The sequence below is a fragment of the Labrus mixtus genome, chromosome 12, assembly GCF_963584025.1.
Source record: "Labrus mixtus chromosome 12, fLabMix1.1, whole genome shotgun sequence".
In the NCBI taxonomy this organism is placed as follows: domain Eukaryota; kingdom Metazoa; phylum Chordata; class Actinopteri; order Labriformes; family Labridae; genus Labrus; species Labrus mixtus.
In genome coordinates, this window is record NC_083623.1 from 9,497,227 (window position 1) to 9,521,517 (window position 24,291).

At 39.0% G+C, this 24,291-nt stretch overlaps 1 protein-coding gene across 1 annotated transcript in view; it reads right to left on the reverse strand.

Moving 5' to 3' along the window:
* Positions 1-1,484: 1,484 nt before the first annotated feature.
* The window catches only part of kcnk3a (potassium channel, subfamily K, member 3a), a 41,469-nt gene continuing 18,662 nt past the window's right edge, over positions 1,485-24,291 (reverse strand). The window contains exon 2 of the mRNA XM_061051858.1: positions 1,485-4,855. Within this exon, the coding sequence (XP_060907841.1) occupies positions 3,936-4,855 (920 nt within the window). The 3' untranslated portion in view covers positions 1,485-3,935. The remainder of the gene's footprint in view (positions 4,856-24,291) is intronic.

The window sequence follows — 24,291 nt, forward strand, 5'->3', positions numbered from 1 at the left end:
TATAATAAATATCCTAAAAGGGATGACTAAAGAGTCACCTCATTATATTTTTGATTATGTAAAGCAGTATAGGCCTTGCTTTAAAGTTAACCATGAGGACAGCAGCGATGACACCATAGACTCTATAAACATGGACGTAGTCACAGTGACATCACTGTATTGGAAATGCTGTTTCAAACTAACCTTCGGTCAACCTAGCAACAGGCAGAGCTGGAGCCGGGTGGAACGCACCCGTCCATCAATCAGATCAGCCATGCCCCTTACCATGAATAATAATACCACCAAAACAGATGAGTAGAAATTAGCTTTTTGTAATCTGGATGTTAACTTGTTAATTTCTTCTGTAGAAATTGGCATTTTTACAAGGTTGTATGAATTTTGCAGCCAGCCTCAAGTGGACACTCAAGGAATTGCAGGTTTAGTTTAATTTTCATTCTGCTTTGATGACGCCTCCTCACAAGCTGAAAACCCAAATCAAAAAGAAAAATCGTATAACAAATCTCAGCTGAGTAAGTAAAGTAATGACTTTAAATGAAGTAAAATAATGACTTTTACTTAATTTACACAAATTGACCAAATTGACTGAACGACGTTGAAATTAGCAAATATCCATCCAAGTTTGTTGGAAAGTGTGATCATAATCCAGTTTATATAAAGCATGTCTGCACTGGAGCACCCTTACATTGGTTACATTGGTAGTGTAGAGATAGAAAATATTCTGCCTCTGGTTTGTGATTGGTTGTTTTGTCCTGATGAATTCCCCTGAGTCCTCGCTTTCATGATAAATGTTTGTTCTGAAATGCTTGTGATTGTTGAAGGTGTATTCCCTGGTGATACAAAAGGCTGAGTGCGCTGTCTTTATCTGCAATCTACAACACAACACTGAACATCGAATGTGTTGAATGCCATTCATTCAACACAATCAGCAGTCTTTTCTACTATATATTGTACTCAACCGCTCGACCGTGTGCACTATCTTCATCATGTCGAAGCCCTCCTCTCAGTAAATGTTTACATGCAAGCTGGTTTGTAGTTATCCTAGTTTTGATCTTATCCAGGGCTTTGTGTTTACATGGAACAAGTTAAACCTGGTTACTCATGTAGCTCTATTTATGATAATAATATGGTCCAAATTCATCATAAACTGTGTGCAGATTTCTCATCATTTATCAACATCTAATACATATTCTGTGCAGGATGTTTACACTAAAGAACAGACATACTATAATACATACACCATTTCCCACAAACTGGTATTTATTACACAGACAGTTGTAGATCATATGATGAGATGGGCATGAAAAATGAAACCTTTGAGTAAAACACTGTCTGTAGGATGGTATATTTCGGTATAAATTGCTTAAACGTTTGTATTGTATAACTGGGAAAAGTCCTAATGCTAATTATGTTTGGTGTCCCCTGATGAATTCATGTTTTCTGGCTGTGCAAAAAGAAACACTCAAATGAGAAGTCAAACTAATGAGTTGATGTTTAAAACGACATTTTATTATGATGAAAGAGAAAACATATGGTAGATGTATAGCCACACACAGTCGACTGCAGTCGCTCCTTTAGTTCATCAGAGATGCTAATCAATGTTAACAGACTTATTGCAGCTGATAAGAACCTTCCAGTGGAAAACAAAAATATTTAAATGTGTTTTTAATTCATTTTGAATTACTTAAATGTTTAGACACTGTAAAGTAAACCTACAAAAATGATCAATAAATAAAATGAAGTCTGTGTAAGAAAACTCCTTCAAAAGGTCTTAAAACAATTGATAAAACTGCATGAAGACCTCAGTTGGCTGAATCAAGTGTGTTTGGGGCAGCAGCAAAGCCCACTAAGTGCATGTGGTGCAAATTCTGAGGCTATTTCTTTGTTAGGTTTACTGCAATTATTCTCAATATATAACATTTATATGTAGACAAACATGTCAGACTGATAACGCAAGATATAATTATGCAGGGCTTATAATTTACAAAACATAACCAAATGTGATTCCATGGAGTAAATAACTAAAAATGAAACAAAAGTTCACTGAATTCCAGTGTCCTAAAGCATATACAACATTTTTCTAAGGTGCAGCAGTGAGTAAGGTATGAATCTCTACCATGGTGAGCTTTCACACCTGAGTTAAGCTATGAGGGTATACTTGTGCTCTTTTTAAACTTAAAACCAGCAGCAATAGACTGTATAAAAGAAATGGACGTAGCCTGGTCTCTAAAAGTGAAACCAATTTGAAAGTTCCTAGAGCCTGCATTATTACTAATGGCCAGCAGGAGGCTAATCCGCTGGTTATAAATGATGTCTACTTCTATGGCAGTCAATAAGAAAATGACCCTTCTTCTCCCCCAATTTATAACCATAATAACTTTATTCTAATGAGTGTATGGTCAAAATCATTACTTTCAATATGTTGTTGTCTACCTACAAATAAAATGTGAAAATGCAGGATATGCTCCTGTGGTTACCTTGCAATTGAAATATTACTAGCACAGCCAACAACAATGATTGGTTGTTAAACACTCTAATGAGTCTTTTTGTTTATTGGTTATTACATAGGGCCAGATCCACTAGTAATGGATTGCGTCTTCTAATAGCACCATGAAATTTGATCCGTTTTAGCATGCATTTTACCCTTTTCCTATGCTCTGTTCTGTGGATCCGGCCCTAGAGTTAAAGCTAAAGCTATGGCAACATTTTTTTATCCAATTAACACCCATTTACTGTAATTTTGAGATGCAATCTAGATCTAGAATTTGCTGATAATGTAGTGTATAAGATGACCTAGCATACGTTAAACAAATGTATGTGATTACCACTTGGCATGTGAATCTTACTACTTACTATAGATTAGCTTACAGCCTTGCGTTTGCTAACTTCTTGCCGCTCTTAAGAATGAAAACTTCTGGCGACAAGAAACAAGATGATGATGGCCAAAATGCCAAACTGGGCTTTAAAATAATATCCCACCAACCAATGGGTGAAGTCTGGGGGCTACATCTACCTCTTATATAATCTCTATGTGACAAGTAAGTATAGTAAATAAAGCATGTAGTAAAGAAACCATGGGAAACAAATTCATTGTACAACAGTGAGGTATGAAAGGGCTGAGAGGGAGTCGTAGTGGTTAGAGACACTGCCACAATTTTCGATCCCAACAACTGTTAAAAAGTGTTGCATCCTTCAAAAAGACATTTGGGCAAAACCTGCTCTGTCACCGTCAATGAAAACAATCAGTCAATATGACTTTCATTTAAGGACAAAAGATGAAACAGATCAGAAACATTGGCTTGAACCGGAACATCAGTTACAGAAACAAAGGAACAGACGGTGAGAACTTTTATGAAAACTTTCACTGAAAAAATAGGCTTTTCCTCCATATCACCAACAAGTGAAGTGTCCAAATATATACACATATATATTTCTCTGAAGTGGGTATAATACTTACAACCAAAGATCCCTTTAGGAAAGGAAAGTGTATTAAAGAATATTCAATAAAATATTTCTGTGAAGGGCTTTATATACAGTTAATACAACCCCAATCTATCTTATAAACATGTATCACAGTGTATTTTGTCCCTTTTTTATTCGTCATTTGACCAAGTAATTTACTGAATTCAATACTAAGATGTTTAATATTAGAATTCAGAGACGTACAGAGCTTCACTTGTGTTTTTCCCCATGTTCTTAACAGCAACAGTTTCATAGTTTGTGAAAAAAAATGCTTCCACTTAAGCAACCATGAGCATTATTTCTCAGAAATGCCAGTAACGATGTTGGTCGTCAACGGTTTGTGCTTAGCTATCGGCAGTTAAAAACATGGCTGGATCCTGCAGGTTCTTCATTGCCAGAATGATGCGAACATCAGGAATCTGGCCTCTCTTTGGGCCAGGAGATGTGTTCACCTTGGAGCATGAAGTCTACTAAGTTTAGATGGAGCTCCGGCGTTTATTGAGTCTCCTGTAGGTGTTGATGCTGTGTAGACCAGTGGAAACAGAGCTGATGCCCGAGTGGCGCTGCAGGCTGCACACACAGCCATTAGAGTGGAAGGGATTGGAGTACGCCTCCCCCTGCTCCATGTAGGTATCGGAGTTTGAGAGGTCACGTGGGATGATCATGGGTATAGAGTACTGCAACTTCTCTCTGCTCTTGTACCAAAGACAGGAGCACATGGATTGAAAGTGTAGAACTTCAGCGTAAACGTTACGCAGACCCCTACTTGCCGCCCCTCCACCACTGCCTCCAACTCCGCTTCCTCCGCCACACCCAGATGGTGTGGAGGAGGAGGAGGCTGGATCCATTGAGCAATGGATGTGTCTCCCCGCCTGACCGTTATGGGAGAGGAGAGCCCTCTGCTCTGCATCCCTTTTCTCGTCCTCTGCATTCATGGTCATGAACCTCAGTACTGCTAAGTTGAGGAAGGCTCCGATCACAGCCAGGCCGGTGAGGATGTAGATGAAGCTGAAGGCCACATAATCTGGCTTGGTCTGCAGCGCATGTTCCTTCTGCAGAGCTACGTAGTCCCCAAAGCCGATGGTGGTGAGTGTAATGAAGCAGTAGTAGTAAGCGTGAAAGAAGCTCCATCCCTCAAAGTGCGAGAAGGCCAAGGCTCCTACACACAGTGTGCTCACGCAGGATATTAAGCCGATGATCACCATGTTGACCATGGAGACCTCAGTATGCCTCATACCAAGGCACTTCTTCAGGCGGTGGAGCAGGTACCTTACAAAGGTGTTCATTCGCTCACCCACGCTCTGGAACATGACCAAAGTGAGAGGGATGCCCAGGAGGGCGTAGAGCATGCAGAACACCTTCCCTCCATCTGTGCTGGGGGCTGCATGGCCATACCCTGAGGAGAAAAGAGAATAAGTAGCAGGGTTACTGACGAGGAACTAATTAAATCTACAGAGCATAGGACAGGGACCCGAGAATAGAAGGCCGGAGGCTGGGAACGATAGTCCAACCTTGGCAAGACGGACAGAAATGATTTGTATTCGCTTAGCAGCACTTCAGATACATTCAAAGACTCTTCATCTCACAGCGACAACTGAAGATGAGAATGCAAAGCAGTGTGGCAGTGGGAATGACCAAGTATTGATGTCAGGTATGGGAGACACAGCTTGAATAATTCATCGACTATTGTACCCTGCAGAGTGGCTCCAGTTAATGAGTTCATTTGTACCATATTAGTCCTCTATTTTGTATCCAGATCAAATAAACATACATTTTCTACATAAAATTTATTTTCCCAGTGTAATTAAATCCATCTTTACCCAACAATCCTTTGAGTCTTCAAATTGAAAAACCCTTCAGCACAATAGAAGAGGTGGTGTGTGTGCGCACACCAGTGAGTCCTCTGAAGAATACTACAAAGTCCCCTCCAACAACCAATCCTAGGAAAGGCAGAATTACCCAGTACGCACTCACAATGAAGAACTCATAAATTCCAGGACGGATTTGATCAACCTCTTATTTCCTGACATTATCTTTCCCCTTCTACTGTCCCAAAGGATAGAGTGCACTCGCATGCGGCATCATCACCGCCTACAATTTATTTCCCCTTCATGTGGACCTGTTGCACACAGGAGCAGGAAGATGACGTGCGTAATAACATCAGACATCAGCAAATGGAAAAGGTTGACCAACAGCTTGAATTTAATTACTGTGAGAGTTGATTTAATTCTAAGGGCTCTGGTTTTATTGTCACTCTGATCCGTGCCGTAGAGCCATCTGTCTGTCTGATGCCAAATCTGTTTAAAGCTTTCCCAAATGTGTCGCCAAAATGAGAGCCATTAAAGTTGATGTATCTCCTTATGCATGGAAAAACCTGACCTGGTACCAAGCAGAGACACATATTGCTTCTTAGTATCATTGCCTGTTTGTAGTCTCATATTGTTATGTGATGACAAAGAGATGACTGAAGAGGACTCTGTTCTGATCACAAGTTGATTTATTACATCCCCTTTCACCAAAATGACTCATTCTCTAGCTGATGGATGACTTTAAAGATGGCCTTGTATCTGCAGATGTGCCACCAAAACTTGTTTTTTTGTCAGCCCCTGTCCCCCAGTGTAAATCGATTTTAAAATGGATGGATGTCACATTTTTCCAACCATTTGCTGTCCAGGCCCCTCGGCTGAGGAACAACCTGCCTGAGAAACTCGGTTTGCTGCATCACTTTTGTCTTTTAAATCACTTCTGAAGACTTACTTTTATTGAAAAGGCCTTCCTGTTTTTTTTTGATCCATGGTGTTTTATATATTTTATCTTTTTAAGCGAACCATTGTTTTAGGATGTTCCTTTTTGTATTCTCTACGCCTTTCTGTTTTATTTTTGTGTATTCTATTGTTGGCAGTTTTACATTTGTAACATACGTTTTGATAAGTGTTTTTATAAATAAGCATTATAACTATGTTATTTTTCTTTATACTTTTTGATTTCTGTTGATACATCAACACCCTGGAATGGCTGAATCTTAACATTTAAACAACTTGTCCATCTAATGCTTTTAATTTGAAAGGTGTTGTGCAGTAGATATCGCTCAAACGATGTTACATTTATTATTTGGTAACAATGGTTTTTCAAAAATGTTAGCTATCTCATTCACCTGTTTATCCACTGCTTCTGTCTATTACAGCCAGATTTTGTTTACTTGAGGTTTTATTTCAACACAATTTTTCAAGTATTCATTTACAGTTAAGATCTGTCATTACTTTGAAGGTATTTTAACTTCAGTGGACTGAAGTACAGCCCTATGAAAGCTACCAGTAGCTAACTGTTTGAAAATGATTACTCAATGTGTTAAGCTATATATAATAATAATAATAATAAGGTAGCTATTACAAATGTTAATCTAAAACTTATTTTACCAATATGTTGTTAGCTTAAAGGTGCACTCTGGAGTTTTGGTAGAGAAATGTGAAAGTTAGAGAAATGTACATATTTTGTGGTATATGTTCATAACTCTATACACAAACTGTCCTGTGTTCCCTGTAACACTGTTTGAAGATAAAATGCTACACGAGAAGTTATGGTGGGGGGGCCGCAACAGTGAAACCGTAACTGTTAAGTTTGTGTATTTAGTTCAGGAAATATCACTTCTCCAACTTTCAAATTCCACTACCAAATCTACATAGTGCACCTTTAATGTGAACAGTACATCTTTGCTACTTGGTGCTCCTCCGTTACTTTTGGCTAGCTGTTTTCCACATTAGCGTTAGCTAGCTTGCATTAAATGCATTATATAGCTACATTAACAGTATTCACATTATTGTCCTGTGCATTTTGTGTTAAGAAACTTATGATTGCATGTAAAGTGATTTAGTATTGTTTGAAACTATGACCACTACCCTAAGCTTAATATTTCAAAGGGTTATGTTCATTTATTACATTTCAACCAATATACATTTTAGCAACTAAATCTGTCTCAAATTCTGGCTCAGTATCTTGTATGTATGTTAATGTCATCAAGTCTCATCAAGCATCAAAAAACATTAAAATCCTAAATAGCATTCACTTCAGTCTTGTACGATTTTCTTTTTTAGATAATACTATTGGCTAAATGCTACAAATAAAAGGCTTACAGCAGGTGCATTTATTTTACCCTTGAGTACAGTAAGAGCAGTACAGTTTTTTCAGGTGAGCACAGACGCTGATCTGCCGGCCTGTCAGGATCTGTTAGCCGAAGAGAGCTGCTTATTGAGACAACGGGACAACTGGAGTGACAGCTACGCTCGTCACCAGCAGACGCAGGAGCCCGAGGCGACAAGGCCAGCAGTCCCATCGCTGTCTGAGAGAGTGGAGAGGCTCGCATGACAAGCTCATCCTCCGCCCCTCTCCTCCCCCAGCCTCACAAAAGTGACAAAGTTATCATGAGAGATGATGCCTCTGTGGACGGCTTGTTCAGGCACACAGGCCAAAGCCACCATGTCCACCAGACACCTCTGTTACTCTGTAGCTCTCAGCAGAGGAAAAGTGCAACCTTTCTGCTCTGAAAGGTGAAACAAAGCGGTTTCATTTACATCTGAAAATCCTCGGCTCTTGTACTTGCTGCCTGCAGCTGAAGCATAAATATTGAACACATGCAGTCACGTGTATTTGCACATATATTATGGCAAGTCAGATAAAAAAATGGGGAGACATCAGGGAAATTATAGCCTATCAGTTTTTGCCCTAGCAAACAATAACTCCCTCTTAAATCAGCCCAGTACCTCTATTTGTGTAAGAAATGTTGCAACATATAGAAGGAGTAACAGACTTTTCAAAAACCCGGGGCCAATTATCTTATAATCTTATTCCTGTGATTATCATTTAAAATGTAACATTTATATAAGACTGCAGGCCAATTAAAGCCTTTGAAAGTCTTACAAGGGAAAACAAACAAGCAGGAGAGGCTTAGAAATGTCAACAGAACACAGGTGCAATATGCTCTGAATCTCATTCCCTCCTCAATGCTGCCTCTCTTTAGGGAATCCTAATTCACAGCCAGTCATCTAATCTTAAACCTCTAGCAAAAGGCTAATGGTCCTGGTTTAAATGCATTAAAAGAAATCACTTCAAAGAAGGGCAAAGTATTCCCAAATGGTATCTTTAAAAGCTGTCACTCTTTTAGCAGCTGCCATTATGTTCTAATTCAAAGATACAATTTTGATTCTTCAAACACATTTTAGAATCCTCCCATGTATTTTTTATGAGTGTACCGCTTTAATCAGTGTGAAGACTTGTTAGCACACACAGATTTTCTAAATTAGTTCTATTAATACTGCTAATCTGCAGTATATCAAATATCATTGATGCTTCATGCAGCATCTGAGATAGTTCAGGGTACAACATTAGTTAGGGCTTTTTAACAGTAACATCATTTCATTTTGTGCACTATATATATGAAATCATATTGGAATAATTTCCAACAGTTCCTATCTTTTTTGGACTATCGATCTAAATTGGCCTGCAGGGAACATCTCCTGAAATGTTCAGTTTAGCCCCATTTGAAGCACACAGTCAAGATCCAGAACTAAAGTTAACAAAGTTAGCTTAATGTTGTCATGTGCTTACGCTAACTGGTAAATATATATTATTGTATCCTTATTGTGTCCTTTAAGACTCAAATGTAACTGCCCTACACATTTTTAAATGAAAAAACACAGAGGACTGAGCCTTTAGTGTTGTGTAAAGTGTTTTTATCATACAAATTCTTGAGTATTGGCTAAAATCATGTTTGGTGAGGTCACAGTGACCTTTGACCTCCACGTTTAAATTAGTATATTTAAGAGTCCAAGTGGAATTCTTAAAGATATAATCTAGACATTCTTAAGATATCATGTTCATATGAACAGGATGGAAAGACCACCACTCAGGAGGCATAACACCAAACCAACCAAATCCAGGGGTCAACTCTTTATTTTTGGTGCCATCCAGTTCTTGTTTTGCATGAGAATAAATAATGAATGGTGGTTACTCAGGTACCCACTCTGGAGTTACAGCACTAATTACTCATTAGGCAGAGATAAAGATGCTTTAAAAATACATGAAAGTCTGGCACAATGTGCCTGTAAGGGCTCTGGTTCTCTGTTACTCAATTAAATTTTCATTGATTAACAGGAACCATTTGTTCTCACCAACAAGAAAAGGAGCACAGCCTACTCATCAGGCACATCGACTCACCTCGGAGAGGAGAGGCCATTTATCAGGAGATAATATATCAGCACTTTGTAAATAGGAGAAGCTGTTGAAACCAATGTGCCTAACCCTATCCCAACAGAAAGGACTCAAGTATTTAAAACATAAAAATAAAAGACCAAAAAGGTCAATTTAGGGACCAGTTTAGTCCCACTGTTCCTCAACTGCGACTGGGATTACAAATCATGTGAAATGTGACATGTTGTATTCACATACAGTTCATCCAACAAGACTCTTTGAGGTCTCGGGAGAGAAAACCTCTTGGTATGCATTGTGGTAACAGAAACTCTGGCTGCTGGCTCTCTCTGCAAGCTTCAGTAGTAACTGATATCATCCTTAGACGTCTCTGCACCCTGGAGACAAGCCAGAGCTACACTGTATACTACACTAACCAGTGTGTGTGTGTGTGTGTGTGTGTGTGTGTGTGTGTGTGTGTGTGTGGTGCGGGGTTTCACTCTGCTCTGAGAGGTAACGGTGTAAACAGTAGCCGGCTGGATTGTGTTGTCTTTAAATAATTAGAGAGGTTTAATGAAAGAAAAACGTCTCATGTGGTTAATCACTTTAGGAATAATTCACAAAGTGTTTGCTGTTCTGCTTTAAAAGGACTAGCATCGTTGTTTTTTTAAAGACTTACTGAACTGTAAGGGTAATGTTCGGTTCTGTAAAACCATCATTCCTTATGTCAAGCACAATTAATTTCCCTCGGTGTAAACTCCCTTTGAAGACTATAATGAAATAAAAAGAAAAAGTGTTTCCTTACTGAGAGGTCATTACTGTAAGCTTGTATCACTGGTCAGTAAACAAATTCTTCCAGCGTCGTCCGTGTGTGCTCAGAGGTGTCGCACACAATCACCATATTCAGCCCTATATGGTCAGCCTAGTTTGTCCTCGTACAGGTGGCATGACGTCACTCTTATCTGCGTTTACGCTGTCCTGAATACGCTGTACAGAACAGGAACGCTCAGTATCACTGTACAAATAAACACTGATCATGTCGTGTGTTCTGTACAGGCCGTCTGAGCAGCAGCCCGATCCTCTTCCCAGAATTCCTTCGTCACAGCTCACTCTCATCTCCCAGCTGCGTCCGACCGAGGATACCATGACCTGACAAACTGCAACTCTTCTCCACTTCAAGGCACCAGGCATTTCAATGGATTGCACCCAAAGACCTTAAGTAAAATAATCGACTATTATCTTGTATTTCCCACAAATTTTCCCTCATCTCTTTTGAAAGCGTGGCCCCCTCGTTTCTCCTTCACAGACACCTAAAACTCCAGACGACCCTGTGATTGTTTATTCAATCACTCACACACAGCTCTGCTTTCCACATCCCTCAAATACTCTGCGTAGCTTTGACCCACAAGGCTCATGTGGGTCAAAGCTACGTTTGAAAGCAAATATTTTAAGGAATTTATCATTTTAAGGAGTATTATATTGGTATTATTATTATAGTTTGAATGTCTATATTTAAAGGCAATGTGCGCAGTACTGAATCAAGAAGATGGGGATTATATTAAAACGGACAGAAAAACCAATAGCGGCTGTCTGGGACAGGGAGTGAAGCCAGAATTTTTAGAGCTCCCCCTGCTGACTGGCTGTAGTATAGGTCACAAACCCCGCCTCCTCAGTGTTTCAGATTGGTGGACATGGTTCAAACTATAACGTTAAAATACATCAAATACATTTTTCTTAAACCTGGATTCTTTCATGATGATATCGATCGACATAATTTTTGTGTAAGTGTTCATCTCTCGGAGTAGCTTTGTTTTAATTAGTTATTTGATATACAAAAAAATCAAAGGTGAGAAAAACAAAAGAAGTACTAACAATACATTTAAACTGTCCATAACTGTGTGTGTCTACTTCAAACCGACACAAGCATCTGTTGTGCTGTGGACTGTATCTTTCAGATGGCTCTATGTTTTATCGGTAAGTTTAATGTGTGCTGCAGTTAGCAGACGGGGCGTGCCATCACTTCTGAAGTTCAACCAGTCGATCCCTTCTGTGCATGTCTTGGCTCAAAATGAAGTCACCAACTCGATATGTCAGCGCCCATCACGGGGATACTTTAGCTTCAATTCAGTACAATGGATGGAGGCAGAGAAGTGCTGTGTATTTTAATTTACAGTCAGTGGTACTGACTTAGAGGTGCAGCAAGGATTTGCAAAATATTATCGTACCCTCAGTTAATCCATTTAATTTGTTTTCAAGATAACCTACACAGCTCAAAAACGGCCCTTTCTAGCTTCAGCTTTAAATTTAAACGTGTCAGACTTTTAGATGTAACATAAATGATGCATCAGGTTGTTTTTCAAAGCTTTTTAAAACTGCTATGAATGATTCACATAACACTAAAAAGTTGCAACATGTCTGCTGTGGCCTTGGTTTGTGACTTTGGAAGATATCTATGACCATTATTCATAAATGGTTTGAGGTTGTTTTTTTTCATGGGACGAGCTAATTTCAGAAGACACAAAGTAATGACTCTACCCTGCATGTTAGGGTGTCAGATTAGGACACAGTTAAAAATGTATGACTTGGTGACAGCAGCTCTCACAGGTCAAAACGCCTGAACGAAAAGTTCAAGTTCATTGTAACTAATTAGAGTAGTTTCACCACACAGCACGGTTAAAGTTAATATCTTATAAATTGGATCATATGTGGAAAAACATTCAGCATACAAGCAGAGGTAGTTTTTCCACTTCTTGCAGGATTGACGGTTCATTCAGCAGCTCCTCATGACAAGTATACAAGTGTAGCATTGATGTTTAATACTTCTTTATTCCTTCACTCAGACTGGACTGCTTCATATCAGCTAACAACTCTCTCCTATTTACAAGTACTTTAACTATTTAACAAAATCTCTCAACTTTATTTTACAGCTTTTACAACTTTATTTTAGCTGAACAAGACACAGAAAGTTGATTGTTCTGATGATTCGGCCACAATCTTTGGGCTCACTGTAATCAATGTGTGTAAGTGTCCGTGTAAAGGAATTACAGACATCATGTTGGTTCTTTTGGGCTAAAGCGCTACATAAAAAGTCACATTTATTTGACTAAGATGACATCAGACATAAAATATCACGACATACAAATACTGACTTGTCATTATATTTATGGATAGCTTTGTTATACCATGAATACATTAATGTGACATTACTCTGCTGTTGCTGTCAGCAGAGTGCAAAACAGAAGGAATAATCTCTTTAATAAAACTTTCTTATTACTGAGAGTGAAAAACAAGCCAAGTCCAGTCAGAACCAAAGAGAGGGCAAGAAGTTGGGGAAACGTGATGTATTCATCACAATCAATCTGATGTAACGCAAGATGAAACAGCACATTGGCAAAGCGTCTGTCTGGGTTCACTTTAACTCGGTTACCCCATGTGTGGGCTCCAAATCTGGCCTGGGAGCATGTGCTGTCGCCCAGCTCACAGCTGATGCCCAAACACTGAAGCATCACAAGCCTGCAGACCGAAGCGACCAGCGGTTAGATCAGAGAGCGTTGACTCGAGCTGAATGTACCTGTGTGGTAGTAAAAAGCCTTTTATTGTCAAGTCATGTTTAAGGCTCAAGAACTCAAAATCTGTCTGTGTTTATCCAACCATCCAAGTCTTATGCTTTGCTTTCACTGTTAAAAAAACAACCTCCTACTAGGGTCTATTTCCAAAAGTACTTCTCGGGTTCCTTTTTAGGGGATATGAGAGGAAAACCTTGGCAGGCCGCAGTTTTCCATGAGGTCAGTAAGCAAGGCATTCCGGGCAGTGTGAGATCTCTGGGTGGGTTAGTTAATTAAATAAATCAAGTGATTTATGTACCTGATACACAGTTGATATGGACTTATGGAAACATAGTACACAACACTGTACAGAAATTAGGAGCTGGGGGAGGGGGGAGGACTGGACAGGGGAAATAGGGGAAAAAAAACAGGGAAGCAGGAAACAGATTGAGAGTTTGTAGTCATGTCTAATGTAGGATTTCTGTATTGGGATTTCTTTCCAGGCTTTTAGGGGGTCAACTCAAATACCAGGTTTCTGTTTCACATGCTCAATTTAGGCTATCTGCCTACGAGGGCGTAGAAGGAAGACTAAGAGAAAGCAAAAACATACTTTCTAATGATAATGATAATAACCTCTAAGGGACCACATGCTAATGCCCTGCTGTAAACTTCTGATGGTAGTACAAAACTGTTTTAACTGCGTGCAATGAAAACACATTGAGACAAAAGAGAGATGACAGATTAAGGACATGATTTCTGAGCCAATTTCCCGTCCACTGTCTTCAGAATTAGCCCTGATAAGTACAGTCATTCCCAATGAGGGACGCTGGTATACTCCAGGGGGTATGTTAAAAAAGTGTGTTGTAGTTTATCTACCTGAATGTATAATCCACAAGTTTAGTCAAATTAGCAACACAGAGGTGAACTATTTCATTTAATCTATTGTTAAAAGCATACCCCAAAGCTAAACAATAATGCTAGCTTCAGCGAGCAAAAGTAGCCTAGGCCTACTCGTTGATGCTAAACTAGTTAAAAATGTGGTTTTATCTAAAAATAGTTACTGACAATCAGTTGTGCTTTTTGACATTAAATGTTTTTAGTTAGCTTAAAGTAAATTTTAAAATCCATCAAAAAGAATGGCTAAATGATCAGGTGGCAGAAGGAACCAAAACCACAGCAAACAGATTAAAGTAGCAGTTTAAAGAGTTAGCTAAGAGTGACGTTGATGGGTAAATGTTTAAAAAGACAGGAAAACATCTCGTAGAAGCAGTAGCAGATTAGCCAATATGGTTGCTATGGATAAACAGTTAAAGTTGTAAGCTAACATAATAAATGAATGCTAGCTAAAACCGCAATACAGGAACAGACGTATTAGCTTCATTAAAGTATAAAAAAAAAACAGATAATGTTTCAGCTTCCAGTTACTTTCCTCAAACATAATGCAGAATGTGTGTAATATAAAATGCTAATTTATTGAACACTAAAATGTTAGCTTCAACGATGGATAGCAACTTGAATAGCTAAAGGTTGAACGATTGATCTGTTAGGTAAACTCTAAGAAAGGGTACAAGAAAATCATTTTTGAACAACTAAAAGTTATGAATAAGCAGCTAAATGTTTTAGCTAACAGTAATAGACGCAACGTTGAAATAACTAATGGATTATCAGCCCAGAAGAGCTTAAAGTAAAGTATGAACATTTGAAAAAGATGGCTTAAACTGACTGATGTTAATGGTCGGCACAAGAAAGTTCAAAGTGGTGGATAAAGAGTTAAAATGTTAAGATTCTGTCCCTCCAAATGATACTGGTGTTAATGCAAAGTTTACCAAACTGGACTGAATATGAGAATTTAATTGTTGAAGTAATATCTTATCGGTTTCCACTTTAATATAATTGATAGAGTTCAATAAACATCAGTAAAATAATCAAAAGAACAAACTTCCTTTGGTGGTAATGGAGGATTTCTATTGACATGGCTGTGAGAACATCAGGCAGAAATGACTGTGATGCACTCTGCCTAGACGTCAGTGAGCATAATTAGTCACAGATGTCACTGCTGATGGATGGTGGGGAGGATGACGAGGATACATTTCTGGGGAGCAGAAAGAGAGCAGAGACACACTTTGCATCTAGGCTAGGAACTGGGCCAAGTGTGAATCAGGAGACCATTGCTAAAATTCACACACTATTAACTGCCTTTGATCCATTTGCTCTCTGAAAAAACAGCTTTTTTTTTTTTTTTTTGGCTACGCGTGACTGCGAACAGACTGTGGATGCTTGGGAACATCAACATCATTTTGTGGTTGTTAATCCTGACACATTTGAGGGGGGGGGGGGTCTCTGCGGTCCAATATTAGAGAAATCTTATGGGAACTATTCCAGCTCTGTGTCATTAAAAAACAAAATACATGTGTTGTAACAAGTGTGCTTTAATTTGACATGGGTATTTCACGCTTGCCTTGTGATTCCTGTCATTTGGACTGCAGCTGGGTAATGTTTTATTCAGTTAAATGCTCTGTTTAAAAATAGCTGCAGCTTGTCTTGCTATCTTGATCCTCTGCTCACTCACATTTATTTTCCATGCAGATCTGACTATCTGCCCTCCTCTCTCTCTACTTCTCCGTCCTCGTAGTTTCTAATTCAAACAGATGTATTTGCTCTTTATTTGCAGCCCGTGCAGCCTAGGCACCTGCCTCTGACACCTGATTCCACTGATATATGCATACACGCTCTTTCCCCTGCTCAGCTGCTCTCAGGGAGCAGATGCTGTCCTAAACTGACATGTGCTGGCAAAGAGGTAGCATACTTAAACTGGAACACATCGGGATCAGTTTACTCAGAGAAAGGAAGACAATATGGAAAAACATTGGATTAGATGAGAGGACATGAACAATGATAAAGATCGGTGTCAGCTTACAAAAATATTTTGAATTTGACAATGGGACCAGATATCACATGTTGTAGGCTGTAGATCAAAGGGAGCTGTATTATTTGCTTACTTTCTAATTACTTAGATAATGTTCGTGGGAGGTTTTAGGACTCCAGAAAAAAACTTACAGAGTTTATTCACGATCATTTTCTAGTTTAAATAAATTAATATATGTGTCACATAAGTACAGATTAATTATGCCAAACAAACATTTGTAAGGAAAAATCCAAATAGTTACATCTATAGGGTAGCTTAGTAATGAAAAAGAGGAACTGAAGGTTCCAGGTTTTTCAGATACTCATAGACGAAGAGCAAACATGCACAAAGGCGTCTCATGATTTAGCTTCAGACAGGGGACATTTGGGGGGCAAACTGCTTGGATCAGACATCGGTTTGGACTTTCAGGGAAAGAAGTTGTGAGAACCTGGCAGCCTGGTCTTAAGACCAAATTTAAGATGATGAATTTTAACAAACTTAATCTATCATTAAATTTGTATTTCATGGAAACAACACATTTATGATACTTGATGTTGGGTTGGCCAGGCTGATGTTCATTTTAAGCAGTTAGACCAGCAAGAAAATGTTTTGTTTTTTAATCCGCTAGAGAAGTTTTTATCACAGAGATTTTATTACCCAAGGGAACACATTTTTTCATTAATTAATTTCAAATATAAAGCATGAAGTTCACTTAACCTAGCAAATAGACTAGAAAGTGGGTAAAACAGCTAGCTCTGTTGACAGATAATAGCCCCTCCATACCACCCCAAAACAGTCATTTTTTTTAAACTTAAATTTGTCTGTAGATTAAAGAAAAAAAAATATGACATTCCATCTTTGTACATAACAGGAATGTGTTATGAAAGTTATCTTCCAAATGAAGTGTCTTTGCTGCATGTCAAACTATAACTTTCACAAACTCAGGGTATGTTAACTAAATGTATCTTATTGTTGTCTGTGTGTCACCTCAGAAATGTGGCTAACAACCTAAGAGTTACACTTATGAAACTATTATGAAAGGCTAATGAGTATTTTAATATTAAAACCAACCACATGTGAGTAGATAGGTATTTTTGGTAAACTTTGTTAAGTCCAAGACCGACTTTGTGGGGAAGTTTAGCTTTTGTTTTGACCTGACTTAAAGTGTAAAAATAAAGAAGGACATTTATGATACCCAAACCCTCATGAGAAGAAGTGTGGCTGCTTCATAACTTCACAATGAACCCGTCAACACTCTCTCAAAGAGAACTGTGTGTGTGTGTGTGGTCCTCTGACACGAGCTTTCTACATGGAGACATAAGTGCACATCAACGTTCGGCTGAGCTGTCCGACTCGGCTCGATGCCTCATTGTAAAGCTAGATCGTATGACGTGTCTTGTGATGCATGTGGCTAATGCTGGCACCTGACTTAATGACTGATGCAATTAACAGGAGTAATGGATCTTATCAAAGCATACATGAACCCCTAACTGCTCCGCCGGCTGCTGCTGCTGCTGCTCATCCTCCTTTTTTGTCTTTCATAGCAAGTACTGAATGCATCTATTCTGGAAAACACTGGAAATATGAAAGTCATGCAGACTAAAGGGTCTGCAAAAACATGCAACATGTTGTACTTTAATTTAAGTTTATTAGCATTTTTGACAGTGTATGCACTCTTTAAGTGAAGTGATTAAACTGAAAATCCCAAATAAAATTTAGCCTATATCAACTTCAGACAACATATTTGATGCTGTAATACAACAGCTAGTGTACCATTAAAACCACTCCATGGCTGGAAATGAAGTCTGACAAATAGTATGTTAGTCATTAAGCATGTCAGCTAACATACCATTAGCTAGGATTGTACGCTATTCCTATAAAGTACACATGGAGATGCTAATGTTAGCTGTAAGTTTTTCCACTATCTGTGGTCTTTTGGTTACTGATCCATCTGGAAGCAGTGAAATTAGAAGAATTTGTCAGGCTCCTGTGTTAATACTTTTTACAACGTTGAACACAGTGATATGACGATAGTCTTTTTATGAGAGCATTTAGACTTTCATTTAGAAGTTCAAATGCACACCAGAGGAAAATCGGCGCTGTCTGAAGATGGTGAATCGTGCAGTACAAGCAAAGCTCACGATAAAAGTTCATAATAGCAACGCTTTAATCCTCTGCAGAGATCTCATTGCAGCGAAAACAATAAGTTCCTCCTCATTATACATGATGACACTGTGCACATTTTTGCTAATTGGTCTGGATTGGTAAAGACCCAATGTTAGGTAACATTTTAGGTGCTTAACATCAAAGAAAGTAAGGCTGTCTTTATTGTCCGTATTGTTGCTGATTCATTACTGCATGAGCAATGCCACTGGACATATCTGCTGCTCTGAAGTGTCATTTCACTTCATCTCATTTATACTTAATAGTAAATAGTTGTAAATACATCTCATTTTAATTTAGTTTATTCTCATCTATTCTTTACAGTCAGTATTAAGGTTTGTGGTTTTTAGCAACGATAAGTCGTTAGCACCAATTTGCTTAAAAACAATGAATGTTCAGATTCGTAATCAGACATTTAGCTTTCTCTAACTTTTAGCTATTCCCGAGTGACCATCCAGTATATAAATATATAACTCTCCTCATGTCACCTTGGAGAGGTAAACACTGCCTCAGGCGTCCCATATGGTGGGAACAGACAGACAGGAGAGGAGAGCATCAGCTCCACCCCCGCTCAATCTGAATGTTCACTTCCCCAGACAGGGTCACACAGGATCTGCAACTCCTGCACCATCCATCCTTTAGCTCTTATTTCAACCTACTTGGAGAACTGGATTGACCAGGTTTACTGCATCAGCACTGAGATGTTGATAGGATTGGTAGCATTAAAGCATTACTTATAAATCCTGTATGAACTTTCCAGTATTGTCAGGAAATTGTGTGTAATTGGCTTATTTTATGCACAAGTATGTATAATTTCTCTGTTGTTCAGTTGTGTTTCTTATTTGTCAAACTCAGCTCTGTCAATCTTCTGAGCTTAATTCTTTAAGGACTCATGATGTCTCCAAAAGTCACAGAATATCCTACAAATAAATTAGATTTGCTACACTAAAATGCCTCAAACCACTAACAGCCTGATGCAACAGAACACAGTAAGTTCAATCAAACACAAGAACTGATTGTCAATCATAGTTTAAAAGTCGCCAATCAAATGAGAGAGGAGAGGTGGGCAACCCCTTGGCGAACCTTGGACACACCCATGAGTCTGGGATCTTCAGAGGTCATCAACACTATGAAAGAGACACCCAAATGTCACAGCATTTAAACTAATTAAAAAAAAAAAAACGTGGATCATGTGGTTGTTACTGTGTACTGTTCTGTAAGGCTAAAAGCCTGTAGGTGAGTTTTCATAGAGAATAACAGTATTCATGACGTCTGCAGTTTGTTGTATCTTTGCTTTCTGGAGCTAGAGTACATCAAAATACATTTAGACCTTATTTGTGATGGGTGATTCAGAGCTCCGTAACCAAAGACCCTAAACATCTCTAAGACTTTTTATTGTTGCAATGATTGGTGTGAGGTTTCCTGGCAGGCGAGCGTAAGCGTCTTTTAGGTGATGTCTTTTTGTTACAGCACCAAAGAAGGAGTTCAAAGCCTCACGCTGTGGTGTTAGGTGGTCAAAACAAAAGTATAAGATTACTAATGGGCTTTCACAGTCAAATTTGACCAAAGATGGGAGGAAAAAGAAATGCTGCAGCTCTGATACAGTATTTTTTTTTTTTTTTTACAGTAATGGGCTCTATTCTTAGTTTGTATCCATTAAGTAATCTGCAGTTTACAGGAATGGACGGACATAATGAACGAGGACTCGACGGAGTTGAATATCCTCAAGAAGACATTCTTCAAAATAATGATGGGAATGAAAATCTGCAGTTTACCCACGATCACATACAGTATAAGAGTTGTTTATGTATTATGATTTATGCCACTTATGCAATCACTGCAATAATTTCAACAGACAAGAACTTTTGGAAATGATTTTGGTACATCAACTTTTCATGTATTCAATAACCAGCCATGGATATTATGGCATGGATAATGTACTGAAGATTTTTTAAAGCCAATACACTATAATTATGATACATGAGGGCAACTAAATTACTTTAAGATTAGGGTAGATTGGGACTAAGATGAACAAACAGGCAGACATTAATTGCAGCTCTGTGACGCGATGTGAACTTCAGCCAAATAAATAAAACTTAAATAATTGTTTGCCATCCCAACCTCCAGACTCTTCAGAATCAGAATCAGCTTTATTGGCCATGTAAGCTTACACACCCAAGGAATTTGTCTTCAGTAACTGTGCTCTCAATGTGCAAAAAGTAGAACATTAAATATAAACATAATTTAAGCAAAAAGACTTAATATATATAGGGCTAAATAAGTTAACAGTGCAGTGGGGAATAGTGCAGAAATGTTAAGTTGAACTTGATAATGCATTTTAATTATGTAGCAGATGATTAATTTAAAATGAGGAAGAGTTTTTACAGTATTTACATTAAGCAGTGTGCATAGATTGATGAGGAGGATAGTAATACAGTATTAACACTCGTACTGTGTTAGAAGAAAAAACCTTGCACAACCAAATTAGAAGATCTACATCTTAGCTTATAATTCATACTTCAACTTTTTATATGGAAATAAAGCCAACGCCGACTTTCCTTGAAGACATTCAAAGTGTTGCACTAACATGAAATTGAAAAGTTGTTCTGTAACAAATGAAAAAAAGACGGCTTCAAACAGAATTTAAAACTTTGCTGACTTTCTAACCTCCTCACAGCTGGCCAATCGCAGCGAGTGGGATTTAAATGTTTCAAAGTCACAGAAATTGTTGGACATCAAAAAGGTGTCACGGGATGGATATTTTTAGAGGCTGTTTGCCATCCAAAAAGCACTTCTGATGAAGCATAGTGGCACTATCAGTCCCCCAATTAATTTCAAAGTTGAGTGTTGACAGTGAGAGCGCCACCGCAGATGGCTTCAGTTAAACACCTGAACCTGACTGAACTTTTTTTCTGGAACGCTGTGCAAAACGTGCAGCTTTAGTCACCATTATACGTATGTACAATAAAAAAATGACTTATTTTGCTTCTATGAATATTTATTATCAGCTGTTTGCTGTCTCTCTCTCCACTATCCAAATTAAGACCGATGGCTGCACACCAATGTGTCTGGTCTGGCTCAAAATGAAGTTTATCATTACCACTGTTGCCAATAGCTCGTACGCTGGTGGATAAAACTGAGGGCTCTTTAAATAGTGACACAAAGAGTACGGTAGGGGTGAGCCATTAACCGGTATTACGTTCTGCTCAACATAGATTTTTGGCATACCATTATCACCCGCTTTAATAAACACGTTTGTTTGTAGTACACACATTTGGCAATACTGACTGCTCATCCTTCAGGCCACAGTGGGCGCAAAATGAAAGTGTTGGCCTGGAATGGCTTGACTCAATGTCACTTGAGCCAAGCGCCGCACAGATTTGCATCTCCATTACAACGAGTGAACCTGCAGAAGGTTTGTTTTAAATGATGTCTCCCTCTCTCTCTGGATCTGTGGTGGTGACTTGAGGTCAAAGAAGCGGCTGTAAATACTGTAACTCTCCACATTGTTACTGAAAATCTCACTAAGTGTAGCTCTGCTAGCGCTCAGTTTATTGGATGACAAGCACAATCTATAGTCGACGAGTCCCCTTTCATTATGTTCTTGAAACACTTAACACACCTCGGCAGCAGAGAAAAGAAACTTAAAGCGACACTAATTCAGTTAGAAGTGAACACACAGTGTGGTGGCGCTGAAGCGAATGGCAGCCTAAAAACCCCGCTCCCAACCGGTCGGATATTTATCCCCTTTGAAGAACATTAAGATAAAAAAAACTGTACTGAAACTTAGCATGGAAGTTAAACAAAAAAAGACTAAATGTAAACAAGGCTCAAGACATGATAAAGGAGAGACAGTCGAAGAAACATACAGCGAGGAGGAAAACTATGAGAACAATGGCGACGCTGACAAAGAAGTAGCTAACCCCGTCATGCAGGCCATCTGTAACGAGATTCGTGCTCTCAGGTCGGATCTTAAAAGTGAAATGAGTGAATTCCGACTTTCCTTTCGTAACGACATGAAAAAGGAGTTGAACGAGTTTAGAGGAGAAATCAACCGGAAACTTCAGGAAACTACAGGTGAGCTACAGGCTACCATAGCAAGAGTGGCGGATGCCGAACAGCGTATGTCCGACATTGAAGAATGGGACACGGCAGCGAAGGAGGCTCTCACCCTGGCTCTGGAGAACCAAGAGGTCCTGCAGGCTAAGCTAACCGAGCTAGAAGCACGCTCACGCCGGAACAATCTCCGTATATATACGCAGTACCGGAGGGATCAGAGGGGTCCAATCTGTCGGAGTTTGTAACGAAGCTAATAAAATCAGAAGTTGAGGCGGCTAAAGACCCGAAGAAGAGAGGATTCCCTATGGAAAACGTTAAGGAGCCAGACTCTGCAGCGTTGAAGCAGCGGAGATTGGCAACGTGGGAGAAGGCAGGTGCGGATCGCCGCAGACAGGTAGTGGATCACAGGCGGATAAGAGAGAGACTACGGAGCTTTCGGCGCGCTCCACTGGGAGCATCTGTTGCTGGCCGAGTGAAGTGCCCGAGGGTGAACATCTCCACACTATCGCGGGGTGAGTGGCTACCGGCTGGAGCCATGCACCTCTATAGAGGGTAAACCCAGTGACTGTTAATTGAGATATCATCGTGTCATCTGGGACTAACCCCCCAGCTTGGACCCTCATCTTTAACACTGGGCTTCAAAAGAAAAGTGTTATTAACTCCCATGTAAAGTGGATGACTTATTACTGCGCTCTAGTCAGGAGAGTTACTACTATAGATACCCAGATTTGTTTAAGTTGAACCTTATACTTAAGAGTTAAATACTATAGTGTTTCTGTTTCTACCTAAATTGGAATTATATAGACCTACTTAAGATGATAACGCTTGGGCTTTTGAGTTTTTGATTTTTGTCTACTTACTGAGAGTTTAAGTACTTCCTCAAGTACTATGTTGCTTTTTGATTCCCAAAAAAAGAAAATGCTTTTTGCTATTTAATTTTCAATCTACTAAAGAATTTATTTTTTCTTTCCTAAAAGTGCTTATTCCTATCCTTATACTTGAGAAGACAATACTTAAGTTTCTCGACTCTCTGCCACTTTACAAAGAGACTTTTTATTATTTACTGAGCTTGATAATATGGAGCTTTATACCGGTTTTGGGGAAACTGACTTGAAAATGCTACCGGTGCAGACTAGTATCTTCTTTGATACCGACGAGAGGCCCTCGACAGACGCGAGGATCTCCTCTCAACTTGAGGTTTTATTTGAACTTCGGACTTGGAAGTCTTTGGTTTGTGTTTTTCTGTTTTGTTGTTCAGTGTTCATGTTTGGGATGTCATGGGTAATGTTACACAGGTGTACACAGTATGAAAGGAGTATATGCATCATCAGGAATATAAGATAGTCACGCTAAATGTCAATGGGCTGCATAATCCAATTAAAAGGAGTAAAATTATAGCTAAAATGAAACGAGAAAAGCTGCAGGTAGTTTTTTGGCAAGAGACTCATCTGTCTTCTTTAGAACAGACTTGTAGAACTACAAGAGGAAATGAAGTCATTAGAAATCAGACACACTGAAAATCATTCTACGTTATCCATTAAACAAAAATGGGAGAAGGAGTCAGAAATACAAATATCAGAAGAGATCTGGATGGAAATATGTGAGACACAAGCGACCACTGCAAACTCAAGATCACTGAGAGAGTTCGGCTGGAAGAATGTAGTGAGATTTTTTTATAACTCCTCAGATAACAGCAATGCAAACAGGCACACAGAGCCGAGGCTTCTGTTGGAGACAATGTGGAACCTCTATGGCTAATCACTTTCATGTTTTTTGGGCCTGTCCGAAAATCCAGTCATTCTGGAGAGAGGGGGCTACCGAGATCAATAAAATAATTGGGGTGGATTTAGATTTCTCTTTTGTTACTTTATATCTCGGTAAAATACCGGAAACAGTCCTACAGAAGGATAAATACTTATTGAAGATACTCTTGGCAAGTAGTAGGAAAGCTATAACTAGGAAATGGTTGCAACCAGACCC